Here is a 22,880-nt window from a genome sequence, read left to right as displayed (position 1 = left end):
TTTACAAGTTGCAGTGTTCTTGCTTGTCCTCTGCTTCCTCATTAATACTTACTTAAAATAAGGTCTACGTTTTGAGTTTTCAACTTTGATCTCTACTGGAATAGTTCTCAGATCTCCACCTTTACTTCTTATGTGCATTCTGGTCTCATTTTTTCATGCACCCAAAGGACTATTCCCTTTAGGTGCCCTACCATCTGCTTCAACTCAACATTTGTAACTAAAATCACTTGTTTCTATCTTAAAAAGCATTCACTTTCTCAAATTCCCTTATCCCCCTTATCAACACTATTTTCCCAATTCTCTTTACTTCTCTTATATTCAGGAAGTAACCCCACTTCCCAATTTTCATTCACAATAATTTTTCTCAAAACCCATCCTCTGTTCTTGAATAAAATGTCATAGCCCCCTGGTTTCTAGATTTTTAATCCAATCTACCGTTAAGCATACCTGTCATGTTCTGTCAACCCAAACTCTATCTGCATCCTTTAATGGATCTCCTCTACAATCTTCTCCCATTTTTAGGGCTTCACTGCTTGTATCACATGCAAGTTTGTAGACTGCTTTGGGAATATATTGTACTTCCTTAAAGTAGTCTCCACTCCCAGAGTGGCACTCATCGAGGGGCTTGAACCTGAGATCAAGGCCTGAGCTGAGATCGAGTCAGATGCTTAACCGACTGAGCTACCTAAGTGCTCCTATACTATAATTATTAATCTTTAACTCCTAGATTGACTGAATTCCTATCACCCCGTAAGACTATCTGCTACTGCCTTAGCATCCTTTTTTTTTTTTTTAAATATATTTTTTTAAGTTTATTTATGATAGTCACACACACACAGAGAGAGAGAGAGAGAGAGGCAGAGACACAGGCAGAGGGAGAAGCAGGCTCCATGCACCGGGAGCCCGACGTGGGATTTGATCCCGGGGCTCCAGGATCGTGCCCTGGGCCAAAGGCAGGCGCCAAACCGCTGCGCCACCCAGGGATCCCCTGCCTTAGCATTCTAACAAGCTTCAGAGTTTAAGCCAGAAAGAACTGTGACTTATCTTTCATAAACATATCTTTTTCAAGAAGGCTCAACATATGAGGCAATACCCTATTAATGTCCATTTCTTTATAATAAAAGGCTCATGACTAGCTCATTTCACACAATTTTTATTTAGTAACAAAAACTGAAACTCAAGTAATAAATTTGCTAACTCTGAAACTGATTTTAGCTTTCAAGTAGCAATGAATTCTAAAATACACAAGAAACCTACATAAAGGATGAGGAAGGAAATAGTGCTATACTGTCCTAGATATACCATCTGCAAAGATAGGACACTAAGTAGGACAAATGTCTGAGATAAAGGTCAGTGCTACCTATGTCCACGTTCTAATCTTCATTAAAAGCAATGCCATGAACAGAACTCTGAAAACATTGAAGTTTTCCCAAACATTCCAGAAAAACATATCATCCTCGTTGCACAATGCAGCACTTTAGAACATTAATTATAATTTCAATATTGATTACTTACCTTCTCCAAGCTGAACAGTTCATATTATAATACCACTTCCCCCCCAATCATCTATTTCCACAGACAAAACAATTATCATGCAGAAAAAAACCACAAGTTTCTCACACACACATATAAACACACAACACACCAAAGGCTAAAGTTTTCTTTTCTCAGTTTATTGTGTATACATATACACTTCACAGGTGTTTTGTTTTTGTTTTAAAAAGTCTGTACACTTCACAAGACAGTACAAACTAGCTACAATCTGCTAGCTACGCATTAGGACATTAACACAGCCCATGATTTTTGCCCTAAAACAGGCAATTGTGCTACTTCAACTCTCTGAGAGAGTTTCCCCAGCTCATGTCACATGGCCCAGATGCCTCCTCTTCTGTATTTTCCACTTCTGGAACTGGGCCGACAAGCCCAAGCTCTTTCTTGTTTACTTCTACTTCAGGTTCAGCTCAATGAGGATACTCTGAAGCTTCACTTTTTCATCTTCATATCTGCTTCAATGGCACAGCGGCGCCCCCTGGTGCCCCCATCCTAGATGATAGGCAGACAAAGAAATTGAGCATGAGTGAGTTGATTAGAACCTAAGAGAGAAGTTTCAACAATGCTGGGGGATTTGGTTTCTTGGGGGAAGGAAGAGAATCAGCAGAAAAATCCAGGAAATAAGAGGTACAGATCTGTCTTCCCACAGAGTGGGCTAAAAATTCCTGGCAGTAGTTTGTGAGAGGAAATGTAGGACAGAGTATTTTGCTCCTGCCCACCACAGAGGTCACTGGGGTTTCACCTGGGGTCCCAAAGAATGACTATTAGTCATCCCACCCAGGCCCTAAACTGTGTTCAAAGAAACAGAAAGAGTAAAAGAAAGGTGGGAGGGTGAGAAAGGGCAGTGGATAGTGATATTCTTGGCTAACATACCTGTCCAGCTTGTTGGTCCCTATAAGAAAGGCCTTTCCTGCAGACTGACCCTGGCACTAGTTCCCTAGCACCTCCTGACAGTTGTTTTCCATGAGATCAGGACAATCAGAAGGCTTCTTTCCATCTGCTGCTCTCTCCCTGCAGCCCAGCTCCTTCCTCTTGTGCAATACTTTGCTGTCTTCAATAGATATAAGATCCTATTAACCAGCTTTGCAACAGCCAGCCAGCTGCTTGGGGATCCAGAGTCACTGTTGCAGGCCAGTAAGAAAGAAGGGAGATTACAGTGTTCCGTCCGTGGTACAGGCTGATGCCTGTAGGCAAGATGAATTGGTGAACACTTTTGCTGGGCTAGGCCATTTTTACATTTCTAACATGCAAGGACTCTAAAGTTTACAGAGCTCATGAACACAAGCTGCCTTTGAGGCAACATTAAAAATAAAAATAACACCTTGCATTTGTTTAACACTTTAATTTTTTTCAAGCCAATTCCATAGCTTGATCTTATTTTATCCTCACAACATCCCTGTGAGGTAGGCTGGACAGGTACCTGGTTATATTAGGTCCATCACACAGATAAGGAAAATAAGGTTCCAAAAGATAATCCAGTGAGTTTAAGATCATGTGATTTTCTAGCCTGATGTCTTCCATTACATCATGTCTCAGTGCCCCAGAGTGTCATTCAATTCACAGAGGAAAACAGTAAGTGTTTAGGGCTAGCTTTATTAAGTTTATCTCTAATTCTACCAGCCACTACTGTATGTGGTACTCATTGTTAGTAAGATCCTTATCTTAAATTTTACTGAATATTTGTGTTATCAGGCATCAGTCTTGTAACTTACTATTAGGGAAAAGGAGAAAAATGATGTGCTGTGTATCTGTTGGTATGAGGAACACTTAAAAAAGGCAGCTAGCCACTACTGCTCTAAGCAATCTTTTATTTGTAAGAAAAGAATTGGCAAAAGGTGGAATCAAGAAATGAGGAGCAGGTGCATCCTAGATCCTTACCAAGAATACCTCATTTCAGCATAGTGAACTTATAAATAGTCCCTACCCGGCCCACACACGCACACATGCAGAAAGACAGGAATGCAGAAAAAGAGACAGATTCTTATTCAATGATCTGAATAAAGATAAGTTCAAGACATTGCCACGGTCTGCATGTTGGACTTCCCTCTGCCACCCACCCCCAGCAGGAGCTGAGAATCTTTGTGGCAACACCACCCCTTGCAACCATTCAATACTTACAAAGAGAGAGAGAAGGAAGGCAGGAGAGCCCATGGGGACACTGTCCTGTTAGAGGACAAACAAACACTGATCAGGTTCCACAGAAACTCTCAGCCGCAAGCACCCCAAACCTCAGGACAGAGACACAAGCACCACACACACAAAGACAAAATTTAAAAACTCAAGAACAAGAGGAAAGAGATCCAAAAGCAGTCTGGCCATAACGCTTTCTGGAACAGGAACTGACGGTCCCCAACTGCTGCAAAAATCATTTCCCCTACTTTGAAGGCACTCACTCAGAGAAAGTAATAATCCACTCATTCAGCTCACAATTTCTCATGTTACTGGGTATTTCAGGCACAGCGAGTGTGTTTCAATGTTTGGATGAGTACATCCAAAGATTTACGTATGTTTGAACACCACTGGAATATAAAAGCCCAGCAGTTACCAAGTAGTAAGTAGTAACATAAGGTTCCTTGGATGCTTCAGACTTCTAGCTCTGGAACACTGGCATACTGGCTCTTTCTTGGTCTCCTCACCTTCTCTGAAGAATCCTGTTTGCGGGTAGAATCTCTCCCACGAAGACTTTTAGCACTGATCCCAGATTCAGATGTCTGCATAATCAACTGTGTGGCAAGGAATTGCTATAGTGAAAAGAAAGACAGTTGGCCCTTGAGACCTGATCCAGTAGGGAAAAATTAAGACTCTTTTGGCTTTGTAAATAGGACTTCATGTCATATCCTTCTGCAAACAGCATTCTAATACTTCTCAACTGAATCCAAGTTTAGCGTATTAGGTTGTTTTTTTTTTTGTTTTTTTTTTTTTTAAAGATTTTATTTATTTATTCATGAGAGGCACAGAGAGACAGAGAGAGGCAGAGACACAGGTAGAGGGAGAAGCAGGCTCCCTGCAGGGAGCCCAATGTGGGACTCGATCCCAGGACTCCGGGACCATGCCCGGAGCCGAAGGCAGACGCTCAACTGCTGAGCGACCCAGGCGTCCCTAGTGTATTAGGTTTTAATTCTAGTTGTACATGCTAAAGGATGTAAAAATGCCAAATATCTGTGAATTTTTGGCTATAATCCAGAATCAGTATCTCTTAAGAATGGGAAAGAGAAAAAACCTAGATGAACCAAAGGCCATTAGGCAATTTAATTTAGCAGACTATGCAGATATAGACAACTTCCCTTGAAATTCAGTATCTCAAAGGGTGCCTGATAATGCAAACTATAGAAATAGATTATCTGCGATGAACAGAAATCATTTGTTGACAGTCAACTATATACATAATGTAATTTAAAAATACAAATTCACCATTTTATAAAAAATTATTTACCCCCCAAATATTAAAAAACTTCAGGAAACTGAAGTATTTGCCCAAGAAAGGCAGAATATTCTCATAATTCTTTTACCAAACCAACACGAATCCATCAAGAATAAAATTTAATGTTCCTGTGTCTCTGATTACTATTCTAAGTAAAAGCCAAGCACCCTTTCCTGACATCAATATAAATCCTTCCCTTGAGTATTTTCCTTTCATCATTACTAAAACACTGAAGATCCTCAAAGTACCTGGATTTGCTCTAAGACATCTCGCTGCATTTCTACTGCCATATGATAGACATCATGGTCCGAGCTATTATACATTACAGCATTCTGGAACATCAGCATAATATCCCGCTGAAATTCAGCTGTGCTGCGGATCAGTCCATTTTCAATGTTTTTCTTAATAGTTGACAAATCCATAGGCCTAAAAACAAAACAAAAACAGGTAAATGGAGGTAAATGACTGGATCCAAATATATTATTATCATACATGTCTTCTTAAACATGCCCTTAGTCTTAGCTGCCAGGACTTAAGTACCAACCCCTCACCTCACGACATGCACTTAATTAAAAACAAGGCATCTTTTATGGTAGGTATTGGCTAAGAATGGTAACAGAAGTCTATCTTTTGTGATCTAGCCACTGAAATGATCAATTTACCACTTTTACTCAGATCAAAAACATTTGCTTTAAACATTCTGTGTAAAGCAAAAATCCACTAAGACTGAACAACTTTACAATTCAGGCAAGTCAGCATGCTGAATGGATCATGGCTTACCTCTGTACAATGCTATGGTAGCCAGGTGCTATATCATCTGTAACAGGCTGTAGGAAGACATTGGCATATCTGTCCAAAAAAGAGTAAGGTGCAATTACTGACTTACCCTTCAGAAGCACAGGTAAGGGAACTTGATTTAAGTAGCTGAAGGCTGTAAAAGTCAAAGCCACCGATCTCATATAAACCCAGTCAGACTTTTTCTCCTAACATTGAGGAGAAGCATGAGAAACATACTGACTGGTAAAGCTCACTCACCTATGATTAGCTGCAGCTCTCCATACAAGCATGATAGCTTTCTTCCAGATTTTCTGTGCCTGAATGGCTTCCTGATCTTCACTACAGACAGAGCTGAAATAAAAGAAGGGAGTCCCACTAAGCGTAAGTCCAAAAAAAATCCTTATCATTTCTTGTGAACTACTAGTTCCAGGCCAAGAAAGGGAAGACGAAAAAAAATAAGACTGAAGAAAAAGATCCTCTCCTACTTCTCACCTTCACGGTCTTGAACTCAAAGAAGAATCTCAGATACTCACAACTGTGAAGAAGCAGGGCTGCTGGGGATGGAGTCTGCCAGTGTATGGGACTGCAGTGTAGCATTGTGAATGCTAAAGCCATCATCGCTCTCGCTCACAGGTGGCTCATTATCCATTTCTGACAGATAGCCTTCTCCTTGATCTTCTTCCTTAGCCTCTTCTAGGCTGGCAGCTTCGCTGACTCCATCTTCCTCCTCATCCTCACCTGGGGCATCCTTAGACACAGTGTACTCCAGTCAACAAATGCAAGCAAAGCTATCCAGCAAAGCGTCATTAAACATGGTCTTTTGGATTAGATCAGTTCTAGAAAATGACCTCACACTGCTTCCTGACTGAGCCCTCTATCACTTACACTACCACGTACACTCACTGATCAAGTAATATAGAACCTGGACAAAGAATAAGACCAGGATCTTTTTCTTGAAAGGAAGAAAAAAAAAGCTACTTACTTAAGACTAAGCTAAGAGGCGTTCCTTCTTTCCCCTTGCTCTTGAGAGGAACTCTGACCCTGGGTACAAAGTTATCAAAAATAGTTTTTATTTTGTGTCTCCTCTGATGGAGCAAGCTCATATCACAATACTTTAAATCTGTTTGTTACCACTACTTTAGTAATTCTAAAAAGAATATTCCAGGGAATTTTCTTTGGATAGTGTAATTAATAATCTGATTTCTTCTATGTTCTCCCTGACTCTGGAATCCCTATTTACTCTAAATCACTCTGGAGGTATCAAAGCTTTGTTGTGCATTATGTGCGAAAGAAAGCTCTGTGTGATGTTCACAAATTCTTTCAGATGGGAAGCACATGGCCATAGTACTGCCAGTATGCCTAACTGTCCACTGCCAACTTTTTTCCATGCAACTCCTTAACCAGTCTCATCTCAGAGAATCAGATGCACGTTTACTATAATTCTTTAAAAAGGTAGTGCTATTGGGAGATCTAGTCACACAGCAAGAGGAATAAAGAAAAGTCTGAAATACCTTTATCTGGCTTCCAAAAATAGTCCCTGATTCTTCTTTCAATGAGTCTGCAGAGGAGAGAAAGACTACCTGAAGATTTTTCCACCTCAGCCTTCCCCTTCCTATGGACAATTATCCCCTGCAGCTCTCCTTTCCATGCTGACCTATACTACCTCCTCTACTTTCCCACAGCCCACAATCCCTCAGAAGCCAAAGCAAAGGATGTCAAGTTAGTTACAGAGAACAGATTTCCTGGCCATATCATTTACCTGACATTTCAAACTTGTGCTGAGTCTCTGCCTCTAAAGGATCTTCAATGGGATTGGAGCCATGTGATGGAGACAACATGCTTTCAGGGGATGCCTGAAGACCAAAAAGAATAATTACCCTAAGTACAGATACATCACTTCAGCTTACACAGTGACGAGACTACAAAAGGAATTCTAAGTTTTCCAATGAAAAGACTACAAAAGAAATTCTAAGTCCTAACAGGACTAACAGGAATCTAATGGTCACCGTAAAAGGAACAGGATAAGCACATGTAGCAATCATCTTATCTGTGGCTTTGGGCATATCAACCATGTGAGAATTCAGGAATGAGAACAGGAATGCAAGAAAACCAAAGGCCTGAAAAGTCAGCTCTTACCTAAGGTATAACCCTTCATCCTCCCAGCCCCTGATTTTAAATACCTCTGTCTTCACAGTTGTAAGTGGAGTCTCATCGCCTTTCCCACTGGAAACATCTGCTTCAGCAATCTCTCCAGTGGCAATACTTCTGGGTTCCTCATCTAACTCTTGACTCCTGAGTTCTGGTGGCTCCATACTTGGGGCTGGAACAACTCCAGCTACTATTTCAGGACCTGAGATGCCTTGTTCTGGTTCCGCAGGTTCCATTTTAATCTCAACACTAGGCTCCCTGATGTCTACCAGTTCATGGATTCCTTTGTTTTCTGTTTCCTCAAAGTCCAGCCTTTCTTGCTTGACTGTCATCTCTGGTGCAGGAAGAGATACTGGCTTATCCCGCTCCTGCTGGATCGGGTGCTCCCAGGGGCCAGGCAGGGACTGGGGATCATCATTCTCTTCACAGAATGACAGTGCCGCTTCTACTGCTGCCACATCCAGCACTTCAGGATGATCATCTACCTGTACCATAATATATACTGTTGAAGTCCCCCCAAAAAGCAGCCCAAATCCCTCAATTCTATAAGCACCAAATGAGATAGCCTCAATCTGCATCTTCCCTCTACATGTTGTAAAAGCAACCAAAGGACAGGTACCTATCCTGTGCAAACCGAAACACAGGGATGGCTGGGGAGATGACCAATGTGAGCAACAAAGGGCTTTGGGATTAAGGAGATGGAAATGGGCAGAAGCAGAACCGTCTGTTTATGTAATTCTTACTACAAGAAGCAAGAAGAAGCTGAGAAGAGAAGCCTATGCAGAACTCACGAGAAATTCTTTTGGGCTTTGCTGAATAGTTACCTTGTCCTCAATGATGGCAATGATGTCTCCAACAGTCTCAAAGTCAAGCTCTTCACCTGTGTAAGACACAGCAATATCCATCTTCTCAGCCAGATCTAAATCTTCCTTCCCATCTATGCTGGGAGCCTTTGACCCCCCAGGGGCCTCTGCTACCCCTGAGCGGAAACACTCTTCTTTGATAGAATTGATGATCATGGAGATTTCGCTGCTATCCATGGAAACAGTCACAGTATGTGGATCCCCCACAGCCTCCATGGGGACACAAGTGTCAGGCTGACTCACTGAGTAACAGGAAGAGAAAAGCATTTCATTTGATACCAAGTGACAACCTGGAGATCAACCAAAGCTATAGACAGGTATCAAGTACCCACACACTTAAGCTCAGAAAAAGTTATCTTAGATCTACATCTTCATATGTTCTCTTGTCCCCGGTTTTATCTAGAAAGTAGGGTGAGAACACTTTCTCAAGCCCATTCATATGTACACTTAGTCCTTTCCCCTCAACATGTAAATGCCCACCCACATCTTCTCATTCTTGTTTTTCTAAGGATAAAGATGGTACATGTCCATGGAGAACAGAAGCATCTGAATTGGAATCGATCCTCTTGGGTCAGCTTTCTCTAACTGAAGCTCAAGATGAAATTTTGGACCTAGTGGCTGCTCAGGGCGTGGGTCAGGGACGCACCTGGAGCTACACTCTCAGGAGTGGAGACAGCCGGAGCAGAGGATGGTGTTGGCAGCGCAGGCATCATGACAATGGTAGCCTGGGACACAGACTCTACAGGGGGTGGCACAAGTTTAACTGGAGGTTCACTGGCAACAGTAGTGAAGGAAGCAAGAGGAGTGGTGAACTGTGTAGGACCAGCTTCTAAAAGCCGGGAAAGAGTGGGAGCACCTAACAAAGAGGTACACAAAATGAGGTAAGAGGAAAGCACGTGAACAAGAAGCAATCGCCACTTTAAGACTCAACCAAGAAAATTTTCAGTCTCAAAGAATGAAAGGAACTCCTCTGTTGAATTAAGCTCATTATCTATATCCTTTCTTTTTCCAATCTTACTAATAAAGATCTTCTTCCAAGTTAGGAATGACACAAAAGCACCAGACACACAATGCATGTGAAAAACGGGTGGTAATTTTTCCCCAGAAGAAAATTAATTAGTACAAACAAAGCCATGAAAAACCAGTATGAACAAATCTGTTGCTTCTGCAGTTAAGCATGCTATAAACCACCCAAATTCAACACCATTCAAATATCCATATATAAAGTTTGATATTTTATAAAAAAAATTTTTTTTTTGGCTTTACTTTTCCTATCTTACTTAATCATCATGACATCCTTGTGAGGTACACATACTGCAATTAATCAAAGAGCACATTGATGTTCAGGAGTTAAATCACCTATCCAAGGCCACAGAATCAGTATGTGGCAGGTCTGACATTCCAAATCTCAATTCTCCTGTACTATAACCTCAGGTATTCTTTAGCACCTTTCCATAATATTGCAAGCCCCAGAAAAGCAGCTTCACTACTAACTTCACAATTTTTCTCATCGATATCTATGCTGTGGTCATTCTGGGGTATCAGTATTTTGAAGACAGAATAGATTTACAATCTGAGGCACTATGTGGTTTAACAGGTAAAGTAGCTCCAAAAAAAGTTAGGCTTCACATCTACAATGGACAGTTGCTTACTTCGAAGGCTAGAAACCAAAGACAGTCAATACTAAGATCAACATCTGTGAAGTAAAGTAAGTAATGGAGAAATGCTGACTTACCTGAGGCAGCAGGGGAGGCCGCAACAGTGTTGGGTGTCTGCTGCATTTCCCCACCATGTATCATGGGAAGAACCCCGCCTACCTCCAGGAGGACACCTGTACTGTTCAAGTGGCCCGAAGCCACAGCCATTTCACTCTCATTGACCTACCAGGGAAGAACAGAGATGAAGGCTACACTCAAGCTTTCCTTTACTACTACTTCCCAAAAAAGTTCCAGCAGATGACCAAACTTCATGAAGTTAATAACCAAAGAGAGTAATTTCAGACCCAAGGGAAGCTCTAATTTTTAACACTTATTTGACAAGAGTTCTCTGGAGAAGAGAACCAAAGTAATTGTGGTTTCAGATAACTCAGGACCCAAGGATACTATCAACTTACTGATTTTTTGTCTCTGGTTTTGTTTTTTTAATTAATATTTAATTAGGAGATCTCTTTCTCTTTTGAACTTTTTTTTTCCATGTCATATTTTAGGTCCCAGGCACTCCCTTCCAAAGTACTAAATCACCACAGCTCTCAAACACCCACAGAAGTCTCCATACCAGTCTGGGGCTAGTAGGCAGGAGGCTGCCCTTCTTCAAGAGCTCTGACAGCAGAGGGGAGGGGGGTGGAGTTGCTTTCTGTCCAAGCATCTTTTTCTGGGGTGAATCATCTGTTACTGGGGTCATGGGGGCTTCTAAGGGTGCAGAGCCTGGAGGAAGGGTGTCAGGAATCCCAGGAAACGAGGTGACTGGGGTACTCGGCAAAGTCCCAGGGGTTACCTAAGAGACAACAGAGAACCTTTATCTGACTTCTCAAACTATGGAAGGTTCCCTACTAATCTGGATGGGTTAGTGTGTCTAACTATTACTTTATTAGTCCTGAGTGAAATTGCCCAGAAACCCTCTATACCTCCTGCTCTCAGCCATTCCTTTCTTCCTGTTTTATCTCTTCCACCCACTCAAACCCACACTGACCCAAAAATTCCACCCAACCTGCCTTTCACAAACTGCTTAACCACTGCCAATATTCTATTTACAAGGAAACTATCCCTTATTTCTACAGGAATTTTATGAAGGCTAGTTTACTCACAAACAATTCCTTAATATTTTACCTATCTCCCAAAAGGTAAAAAGGCTCAATGTTTTTAGGTCCATTCTTATCTTAGAGCACAGAACATGGTAAGTTAAAGTCTTTAGCATTCAGACCAAGAGAGGAAATTGCCTCTCGGCCAAAAGTGGGTTCCTCATCACTCAGCTCTCTGCTGGCTTATTGCCCCTTTGCTGATCAATTCCTACAGATGAAAATATACTCACTCCAGAGGTGGCCTCTTCCATAGTGGTTGCAGTCAAGTCTCCGAGTGGATAATCACCTCCTGGGGAGGCAGAATCTATAGGAGAGCGGACCATCACAGTGGGTAATCTCCGAGGGGGTGTTTTTACTGCTTGACGAGCTAGAATGTAAGAGACAACAATTACTAAATCTTTAAGATTAAATACAGGAAATGACTCTACTCTCTTATTATATAATAAAGGGCATATGGAGATGTTGCATAAAGCAGTAATAGGAGTTAGGATTAGAAATCTTTAATACTTCTGGAAGACCAGAAAACAGTTTAGACTTGTTTTTCCTACACAGAATTCTCACACTAAGCAAACTCACTGAACTGTCTCAAAGGTCCTTGGAGTAGGAAAGTGATTTAAACATTCCTCAATATCTTCTTCAACTAATAATTAATATTCTGCTTTTAACACGAGGGAACGACTTCACTGGCTCAAAGGATGTATTCCTAAACTTACAAATGTTTAAGTTCTTATCCAATAAATGGACTATTTTCTTAATCTTACAGGGCTTTGAATTCTAAAAACTTAATTATATCTAACATCTATATTATAAAGCCTTTGCGTCCTAAAAGGACAAAAAGTGAGAACTTAGCAGAACTCCTATTCCAAGAGTTTATTCCTGGTTATAAAGGGATGTTTTTATTCTGGTAAGAGAAGAGGACATAGAAAAGTGCACAAGTAAATCAGCATCGGTAGATTCTATGTTACAATACAGTCTCTGTTATTAGCATGCAGTACCATATAGTTAATTGTTAAACAGAGTCACAAGGTTCAGGTTACCCTGATATGCAGCATCCGTAGCCTTCCTCTTTACTTCAGCCTCCTCTTCCTCCAACTTCTTTTTCCTAAAGAGGTAAGTAAGAGTAAGATCCTAGCCAGTTCTAGCTCTTTCATAGGTCACAGTGCCCTCATAAGGAAGTTTTTTTGTCAGGCTAGCACTTTCTGGAGGAAAGGCGTAAAAAAGAATCCTTGCCAGCAAAACAGGAAATGTTTTTAAAAATTTTTTTAAAGATTTTACACTATTGGGTCACCTGGGCGGCTCAGTAGTTGAGTGTCTGCCTTTCACTCAGGTCATGGTTCCAGGGTCCTGGGATCAAGTCCCAGATCCGGAAGCCTGCTACTCCCTCTGCCCCTCTGTGTCTCTCATGAATAAATAAATAAAATCTTAAAAGAAAAGAAAGGGTTTTACACTTTTAAGTAATCTCTACACACAATGTGGGGCTCAAACCCACAACCCCGAGATCAAGTCACATGCTCTTCTAACTGAGCCAGACAGGTACCTCCAAAACAGGAAATTTTTAGTGTACTGCCTAACTACCAGTTTGTTTTTTTTTAAGATTTTATTTATTTATTCATGAGTCACACACACACACACACACACACACACACACACACACACGGGGGGGGGGGGGAGAGAGAGAGAGAGAGAGAGAGAGAGGTAGAGACACAGGCAGAGGGAGAAACATGCTCCACGCAGGGAGCCCGATGTCGGACTCAATCCCGGGACTCCAGGATCACGCCCTGGGCCAAAGGCAGGCGCTCAACCACTGAACCACCCAGGCGTCCCACTACCAGTTCTTCATTTAGGCAAACTAAACTTTAAGTTATGTCCTCACACTGAAATAATCCATCACATTACCTTCTACAACTCACTCCTCCCTCCCAGCTACTAGGCCAATATGCAGCTCTTCCCATCTAGAATCACTCAAGTCTAAAGGGATAGCAGATGGAAGAGATAAACCAGATTGAGGGTGAAAAAGCAGTAAAAAGAGAGGTGTACGAAAGGAAGAACAATATAACCCACATCACAATGTCATTGCAAAGCTCATCCAGTCTGCTGTCCATGTGCCCAGCTTGAATTAGTTCTGCATCTCTTTTCAGTCGCCTAGAAAGAGAAATAAGTAATCTAGGTTTTTTCATTTAAATCTACTATTTAAAAAATTCTGACCAGTATCAGAAGTCAGCCCCTTTGGTCTCTCTCAACCATTTGGTATTCTCTCTGACAAGTACCTATATTTTTCTTGGGTTTCCTTTATCACTTTCTTTAGTTCCTCAACTCTTTCAGCAGTCAATTTCCGAACAATGACATCTTCAACAGTTTCGACCACTTCTCCCTTTTCGCCCCGTTTCCTTCTGTAGAAAATTTAAAAACAAACAAACATACTTTTGAATAAGAGAACATCTGTTCCCAATCCCAACTGCTTTCTTTGAGCCTCTCCACCATTTAACCATAGATAACGTCTCTATTTCAAATCACCTAGTAATTAATAGATGTAAACCAGACTTCCTCAGTCAACACTCTCCACTAAAGAGATGTGCCTTGAATACCTGTCTTTGTACTCACTTTGGGGTCTCAGTGGTCTCTAGAAGCTCTGAGTACTGGGAAGCACAATGCTATGGAAAAAAAGTAAAAATATGATGAACAAGCCTGCAAATGAACGACCTTTCAAAGTTTTACCATATCAGACTAAGGCTTATAGAGGAGAATATATGTAAGATACGAGTGGTTTCTAGGAGGGGAAATTACTCTGCAGTCAAGTCAGTTAAAAATACTCAACACGAGTACACAGAAAAGGAGTCCTCTGACCTAGAATTTGTATATTTTGGGGAAACAACCCAATAGCCGATATTTATAGTTAATATCTACTGAGTAATTAACATATGTGAGGCACTGGGCTAAAGGTTTTACAGGTATTACTTCAACTAAAGCTTTACAACAATCCCGAAGCAACTTTATAAATGAGAAAACTGAGAATCACAGTCCCAAGATTCTAGGTTAAGTCATATTAAACCCAGATCTTCAAGGATGCCTGGGGGGCTCAGCAGTCCAGCATCTGCTCCAGCTCAGGGCATGATCCCGGGTCTAGGGATCAAGTTCCGCATCAGGCTCCCTCTGCCTATGTCTCTGCCTCTCTGTCTCTCATGAATAAATGAAATCTTTAAAACAAAACAAAACAAAAACAACCCAAACCAGATCTTCTAACTCCCAAGCTGGACTCTTACATGTTATGTTACAAAGACAAGAAAAGTTTATAATACGAACATACAGGATGAATTGGCAAAGAGTGGGAAAAAGGAAAAGGTATTCTCAACTATTCCACCTCTTTGAGGTATAAAAGCTTTTTGATTAAAGGGCAAGGCCTGGAAGGAAACCCACTTCACATCTCTAAGATGTTCTAAAAGAGTTGCTTGTGAACTTACTTTTTGAGAGAACCAGTCTGGAGGACGGCCAGGTTCTGCAAAGGGCTTGATTGCTCTGCTAACTGATACCCTACACAAAATGAGAAAAGCATATTACAAACTAAACAGGAAGAAAAAAGAGAGTGGGGAGGGGGAGGTATGCTAAGAGTTCAAAATCTGGAGTACAAAATTTAGAATGAAAAACTGCCATCAGGAAGTATTTTGAAATATGTGACTATGGAAAACGATACAACCCACCTTAAATTCATCTAGATGGAAACAATCATTGTGAAACAGTTTTCCTACGTGATATATTTCCTGGGTGAAGTGAGGTATTAAAACAAGTACATTATCATTTCTATTCATTTGGTAAAGTATTTTTATGTTGTTTTGGTTTTTTTTTTAGAAGAGATGTATCTTTTGAAAAGCAATTTGTAAGACGTTCCGGACTAAAAAATTATCTTTTGATCCACTAATATAACTCCTAGGAATCTATTACTAAAAATAATCTAATCTTTTAAAAAAAATAAAAAGGGACGCCTGGGTGGCTCAGCAGTCAAGCATCTGTCTTTGGCTCAGGTCATGATCCTAGGGTTCAGGATCAAGTCCCATATTGGGCTCCTGCAGAGAACCTGCTTCTTCCTCTGCCTATGTCTCTGCCTCTCCCAATCTCTCATGAATAAATAAAATCTTAAAAAAAATCTAACAAAGTGGTAAGTACCAAGAAGAAAGCATGTAGACTTGATCAGACTGACAGGTTTCTCCTAAATAACTGCAAGAGATGTTTAACTTATGGCATTTCACCTCTATAAAATATTAAACAGATCATAAAAATAATTAGAAAATGTGGTGAAATGGAACATATATACCACATAATATTAACTGGAAAAAAAAGACACAACTTTCTGTTATGATGCAATCGTATCACCTTCTAAAAAGTTGTAAAGACAGGCAAAAAATAAAAATAGGACTAGAATGGGATCAAGGAAGAGCATTTGGCTTTAATTGTGTCTATGTTTATTTCTTTAAAAAGATCCAAAGAGGGGCATCTAAGTGGCTCAATCAGTTGGGTATCCAACTCTTTTTTTTTTTTTTTTTTTTGGTATCCAACTCTTGACTTCAGTTCAGGTCATGGTCTCAGTGATCTGAGATTTGAGCAGTAAGCTTGGAGTCTGCTTGAGATTCTCTATCCTTCCCCTCTGCTCCTCTCTCTGCTCATATGTGCTTGCTCTAATAAATAAATAAAATTTTAAAATCTTGAAAAAGATCCAAAAGAAACATGATGAAATATTAAGATTTGTTAAATCCAAACTGGATTTAACATGGATACTCTTTTTCAGATTTTATTTATTCATTCATGAGAGAGACAGACAGAGACAGAGAGAGAGGCAGACACAGGCAGAGGGAGAAGTAGGCTCCACACAGGGAGCCTGATGTGGGACTCGATCCCGGGACTCCAGGATCACACCCAAGGCCAAAGCAGGCACTAAACTGCTGAGCCACCCAGGGATCCCTAACATGGATACTCTATATTATTCTCCACACTTCTCTATGTGAAACTTCTCTTAGTTGAAAAACTAAGTAACTTTAAAAAGAAAAGAGTTTTTATATTTGTGTTGAGATAATGGTATCACACAGCTCTTTTATAAAGTTCAATAGTTATATAGATAGCTATCAGTAAAAAATAAAGTCTGATCTACAATTTACACCTTAGACAAAGAAAAGCCCCAAATGAAGCAAAGATTTAAATATTAAACAAAAAAAAAATTAACCATCAAAGTACTACAAGAAATCACAGAATTATTTTATAATCTCAGACTAAGGAAGACTTTTCTAAATAGGTCACGAAATCCAGGAACTTTTGAAAAAAATTAATAAACAACATTTTAAAAGTCTTAAAGTTGGGACACCTGGGTGGCTCAGTGGTTGAGCATTTTATTTTTATTAAAAAATAAAAAAATAGGGGATCCCTGGGTGGTTGAGCAGTTTGGCACCTGCGTTTGGCCCAGGGCGCGATCCTGGAGTCCCGGGATCGAGTCCCGCATCGGGCTCCCGGCATGGAGCCTGCTTCTCCCTCTGCCTGTGTCTCTCTCTATGTCTATCAAAAACGAATAAATAGGGATCTCTGGGTGGCGCAGCGGTTTGGCACCTGCCTTTGGCCCTGGGCGCGATCCTGGAGACCCAGGATCGAATCCCAAGTTGGGCTCCCAGTGCATGGAGCCTGCTTCTCCCTCTGCCTATGTCTCTGCCTCTCTTTCTCTCTCTGTGACTATTGTAAATAAATAAAAATAAAAAAAAAAAGAATAAAAAATCTTTAAAAAAATAAAGTAAAATAAAAAAATAAAAGTCTTTTTTTTTTTTTAAGATTTTATTTATTTATTCATGAGAGACACAAAGAGAGAGAGGCAGAGACACAGACAGAGGAGAAGCAGGCTGCATGCAGGAAGCCCGATGTGGGACTTGATCCCAGGACTCCAGGATCACACCCTGGGCCGAAGGCAGGCGCCAAACCACTGAGCCACCCAGGGATCCCCCAAAAATAAAAATCTTAAAGTAAAAATGTTACCATAAGCAAAGCCAAATGGCACACTGGCTTTTTTTTTTTTTTTTTAAAAAAAAAGCAATTCCTGGGTAGCTCAGCAGTTTGGTGCTTGCCTTCGGCTCGGCGTGATCCTGGAGTCCTGGGATCAAGTCCCACATCAGGCTTCCTGCATCGAGCCTGCTTCTCCCTCTGCCTATGTCTCTGCCTCTGTGTGTGTGTGTCTCTCATGAATAAATAAATAAAATCTTTTTTATTTAGGTTTAATTTTTTAAAAGGCTTTATTTATTTATTCATGAGAGACACACACAGAGAATGAGGCAGAGACACAGGCAGAGGAAGAAGCAGGCCCCATGCAAGGAGCCCAACATGGGACTCGATCCCAGGACTCCAGGATCACACTCCAGGCCAAAGGCAGGCACCAAACCTCCGAGCCACCCAGGGATCCCCAAATAAATAAAATCTTAAAAACAAACAAATAAAAAAAAAAACTCATAGCTCAAATGGCTCATCTCCCTAATGTATAAGGAGCTCTCTCCCAATTGAAGAACTAAAAAAAAAAAAAGGAAAAAGGTAGCTTACAAAAAAGGAAATAAGTGGCCCTTTAACACGTGAAGATATTCAACCTTACTCATCATAAGATAAATATAAATGAAAAACATGTGAACTATTTCTCACCTTTTTAACACTGTCAAAGATCAAAAATATCTAACCACGACACAGAAAAAGAGGCATTCTGATACATTACCAATAGGATTGTAATTTTATTTATTTATTTATTTATTTATTATTTATTTATGATAGTCATACAGAGAGAGAGAGAGAGAGAGAGGCAGAGACACAGGCAGAGGGAGAAGCAGGCTCCATGCACCGGGAGCCTGATGTGGGATTCGATCCCGGGTCTCCAGGATCGCGCCCTGGGCCAAAGGCAGGCGCCAAACCGCTGCGCCACCCAGGGATCCCCTACCAATGGGATTGTAAACTGAAACCATTTATGAGTAGGACATTATGAAGTACTTATCAAACTCTATGAACACATACATTCTTTGACCTAATAATTCCACCTTCAGTTTGTATTTAATTATGCAAGGCTGTATCTGTACTAGCAAATGTCCATCAGAGTACCAGTTAAATAAATTATGGTATATCTGTATCATAATACCACACAGCTGCTTAAAACAAGAGCCTCATGTATACTAAAGTAAAAAAGAGAAGCAGTGGTAAGACAAAGAACAGTACATATAGTATAAAACCATTTGTGTTTAAAAAGTAGGGGGAGAAAAAACATGTATTTACTCATGTATTTAAAATTAATGCTAGAGAAACACAAGTAATGAAACTCTAAGAAAATGCTAACACTGGTAGAGTGTTAGAATATGTTCAGTGTGGAGTCGGCATGTCCCTCTACCTCTTCCTCTCTCCCCCTCTACTCTCTCCCTAAATAAAACTTTTTTTTTTAAGATTTTGTTTATTAGGGGCAGCCCCAGTGGCACAGCGGTTTAGCACTGCCTGCATCCCAGGGCGTGATCCTGGAGGCCTGGGATCGAGTCCCACGTCAGGCTCTCTGGTGACTGCTTCTCCCTCTGCCTGTCTCTCTGCCTCTCTCTCTCTCTGTCTCTATGAATAAATAAATAAAATCTTAAAAAAAAAAAAAAGATTTTGTTTATTAGAGAGTGCGTGTATGCGTGTGCGAGATAGCATGAACAGGTGGGAGGGGCAGAGAGGGAGAAGTAGGCTCCCTGATGAGCAGGGAGCCTGATGAGGGACTCTATCCCAGGACTCCAGGATCATGACCCAAGTAGAAGGCAAATGCTCAGCTGACTAAGCCACCTAGGCACCCCTAAATAAAATGTTTTAAAAAAATAAATAAAACTTCATTTTTACTTAAGTGTTCTTACACTGTTTTTAACCTGATATTTATGTAATTAGCAACATTCATTTTCTCTTGGGGTTTTTACCATTTAATTTGGTTCAAGAACAGCCATTATCTATGCTATCCAGAATTCACCTTTAAAAAGTTATTTGAGGGGATCCCTGGGTGGCTCACCAGTTTAGCGCCTGCCCTCTCTGCTTCTCTCTCTCTCTCTCTGTGTGTCTCTCATGAATAAATAATTTTTTTTTTTTAAGATTTTATTTATTCATAGAAACACAGAGAGAGAATGAGAGGCAGAGACACAGGCAGAGGGAGAAGCAGGCTCCATGCAGAGAGCCCGACGTGGGACTTGATCCAGGATCTCCAGGATCATGCCCTGGGCTGCAGGTGGTGCTAAACCGCTGCGCCACCGGGGCTGCCCTAAATAAATAAAATCTTAAAAAAAAAAGTTATTTGAAAAATATATAAAGCTGCAGAAATGCTAAGTGTAACCAGTAATGGTGCCTCAATAAACTCATTTGAACAATTAGAGACATGCCACATAAACATTTGTATATTAAGTAATTTTAAGGCTTAAGACAATTAAAAGATGTCCTTAGGGGTTCCCGGCTGGCTTAATCAATAGAGCATGCAACTCTTGATATTGGAGTTGTGAGTTCAATCCCCACCCTGGGTGTAGATACTACCTAAAATTTACAAAAAACAAAAAAACAAAAAAACAAAAAAACCCCAAAAGTGTCCTTAGATCCTGAGGAAAAATAGACAAATGTTAAATATAAAAAAGGAAGGGCACTTGGGTGGCACAGTCAGCTAAGTATCTGACTCTTGGTTTCCACTCAGGTTGTAAGCTCAGCCTGGAGAGACAGAGCTCCCCCATCCCCCTGCAGGGCTGCACTCAGCACACAGTAGTCTGCTTAGGGCCCTTTCTGCCCCTCCCCACTCCTCCCCTTCCCAGCAGGCACTTGCACACTTGTTTGCTTTTCTCTCTCAAATAAATAAATCTTTATTAATAAATAAATAAATATGCACTAGAAAAAAAAAAAGGGCTGGAAACCACAGTTCTACTTTATGGTCCTTAAAAAGAAATACTGAATGCCAAGACAATTTCAATAGGAAAAGAACAGTCTTTTTAACAAATAATGGATACTGGGGCATATCAACGTGCAAAACAGACCCTTGTCTTACGGCATACACAAGACTTAATTCAAAATGGAGTGCATAGACCTAAATGTATAGAGCTAAAACTATAAAGCTTTGAAAAGAAAACACAGAAGTAAAGAGTTTCTTAGCTATGACACCAAAAGCATAAGCAACACAAGAAAAAATAAACTGGACATATCAAATTAAAAACTTTTGTGCTGGGACACCTGGGTGGCTCAGCAGTTTGGTGCCTGCCTTTTGCCCAGGGCATGATCCTGGAGACCCAGGAACCAGTCCCATATTGGGCTCCCTGTGTGGAGCCTGCTTCTCCCTCTGCCTATGTCTCTGCCTCTCTCTGTGTGTCTCTCATGAATAAATAAAATCTTTAAAAAATAAAAATAGAAACTTTTGTGTTGTAAATGATATCAATCAAGAGAGTGAAAAGACAATACACAAAATAGAGAAATATTTGCAAATTATCTGACAAGTAATTCATGTCAGAAAATACAAAGAACGCTTAAAACTTAGTAATAACATAAATAATCCAAAGGATCTAAGCAGACGTTTTTTCTAAAGAGATACAAATGACCAATAAGCATATGAAAAGACGCTCAACATTAGACATCAGGGATATGCAAATCAAAACCAGAATGAGGGACGGCCTGGGTGGCTCAGTGGTTGGGCGTCTGCTTTCGCTCAGGCTCAGGGCGTGATCCGCGGAATGGAGTCCCACATTAGGTTCCCAGCATGGAGCCTGCTTCTCCCTCTGCGGGGCTCTGCCCCCCACCCCCACCCGGCTCTCATAAATAAATAAATAAATAAATAAATCCTTAAAAAAAAAAAAAACCCACAGGAATCCACCAGTTAAAAAAAAAAATCCAATAGCTTCTAAGATTCAAAAAAGCAGCTATCTTAGATACTTTACCAATTTTGATCTCCACTCCTCATGACCGAAGAGGCTAAACAGAGCTTCTCTCGGATGGACCATGGCTCTGTAGGGCCAGTACTCAACAGCTTGTGTTCTAAAAGGAGAAAAATCTTAGAGAACAACCACTGAAGCACTAGTTCTAAGGCCCAAAGGGAGTACGAAAAGCCTAATGCAAAACATTCCACCTTCTAGGAACAAAGTGAGTTACTATCACGGAATCCTGATTTTCATCTCTACTAAAATATTACCACTAGGCAGGTACCTATTCATTCCACGCATATTGCACCGCGTGGCAAAACATTTCACTTCTTCAAATGACGTGACTACTTTGTTTTATTTTTTAAAGGGAAGGCAAAACATCAGAGTAAGATAAGGCCGTTCTCCCGACAGGCCCAGTTTTAAGAATACTTTATACCCATCTGAACGCCAGGGCTTCTTTCCCAGGATTCCGAGCGGCCACTGCCTTCCTCTCCCCTCCCCTCCCCCACCCCGCGCCTACAGCCCAGCCTCCCTAGCATAAACTTGTTTACTTCTCGCAGTACTTTCACCCCCATGGTGCCGTCGGACCTCAAACGCCTTTTCAACGTATGAAACAGGAAAATGTGCATCTTAATGCACAAAACTCAATTTCCCTTGCGGCCGAAAAAGCTAAGAGTTAAAGTACCCTATTTCTCCGGGAGATCGACTACGGGCCTCAGGAACGCTGGCCAGAAAAAGAACGGCTATTGAGAGCAAGTTACTCCATATGGCTCACAGCATCTTTGTCCTCACACCCAAGTGTCCACAGCCCTTTGATCTCGCACCCCGCAGAGCTCGCAAACACACAGGCATTCGCTGAACGGCTTCTCTCAAATCTCCGCAGCTTTCCTGAGACACAAAGCCCTAGACTTGTGGGCCTCTGATCGACAGTCTTCACGATACGGTCGAGCGCAGGTCTCTCAAGACCCTAGGCCCTTGGGCAATCATTGCCCCTACTCCCCAGGCGCGTGGCAGAAGTCTAGTACCTAGCTTCTGGTCTAAAAGGCCTTCCACGCAAAAACAGCCGACATACTTACTACCCGTTCCTGTCGCCATCTTGGCCCTGGAGTCGCCTGCCCGCCCCCCGCCCCAGCGAAGACAGTCTGGTACCGCCGAAGCCCAGGATTCTGGGAAATAGAGTCCGGGCGTTTGCTCGCGATGTCTCCTGGGAAATGTAGTCAGCCCCCAGGACGAGGAAGCCCTATGTCAGGCTTCTTGAGGGCTCCCGGGAAGAATCATGCTAAAGAGGATGGCGCTGAGGCCCCAGAATTTCCTTCAGGTTTCTTAGTAAAGAAGTGCCTTAAGGTCCAAGGAACGGTGTTAAGCGCCAAGAACTGCAGGCGCCCCAACTCCTAACTCCGACAGTTGGTAACCCGGAGCCACCTGGG

The 22,880-nt window shown here is 41.3% G+C and overlaps 1 protein-coding gene across 4 annotated transcripts; it reads right to left on the bottom strand.

Moving 5' to 3' along the window:
- Nucleotides 1-1,652: 1,652 nt before the first annotated feature.
- BRD8 (bromodomain containing 8) lies at nucleotides 1,653-22,671 on the bottom strand. 4 transcript variants are annotated; one of them, XM_041762323.1, is made up of 22 exons: nucleotides 22,530-22,671; nucleotides 21,472-21,568; nucleotides 15,016-15,085; nucleotides 14,159-14,208; nucleotides 13,825-13,947; nucleotides 13,619-13,699; nucleotides 12,595-12,659; nucleotides 11,788-11,924; nucleotides 11,035-11,253; nucleotides 10,496-10,640; nucleotides 9,407-9,616; nucleotides 8,722-9,002; nucleotides 7,930-8,382; nucleotides 7,509-7,602; nucleotides 7,261-7,307; nucleotides 6,283-6,497; nucleotides 6,008-6,100; nucleotides 5,753-5,821; nucleotides 5,221-5,398; nucleotides 4,188-4,292; nucleotides 3,670-3,714; nucleotides 1,653-2,043 (listed from the first exon to the last, which is right to left on the bottom strand). In XM_041762323.1, exons 1-22 carry the CDS (start codon nucleotides 22,546-22,548, stop codon nucleotides 1,984-1,986), a joined length of 2,856 nt encoding a protein of 951 aa, XP_041618257.1. In that variant the 5' UTR covers nucleotides 22,549-22,671; the 3' UTR covers nucleotides 1,653-1,983. The 4 variants fall into 4 exon arrangements, with proteins under 4 accessions (XP_041618257.1, XP_041618258.1, XP_041618259.1 ...); XM_041762324.1 differs by lacking the exon at nucleotides 22,530-22,671 and adding an exon at nucleotides 22,139-22,523; XM_041762325.1 differs by lacking the exon at nucleotides 9,407-9,616.
- Between the last annotated feature and the right edge of the window lie 209 nt (nucleotides 22,672-22,880).

The sequence above is a fragment of the Vulpes lagopus genome, chromosome 7, assembly GCF_018345385.1.
Source record: "Vulpes lagopus strain Blue_001 chromosome 7, ASM1834538v1, whole genome shotgun sequence".
Taxonomy (NCBI): domain Eukaryota; kingdom Metazoa; phylum Chordata; class Mammalia; order Carnivora; family Canidae; genus Vulpes; species Vulpes lagopus.
Note: the sequence above shows the minus strand (reverse complement) of the source record. Positions and strands in the feature narration are given on the sequence as shown.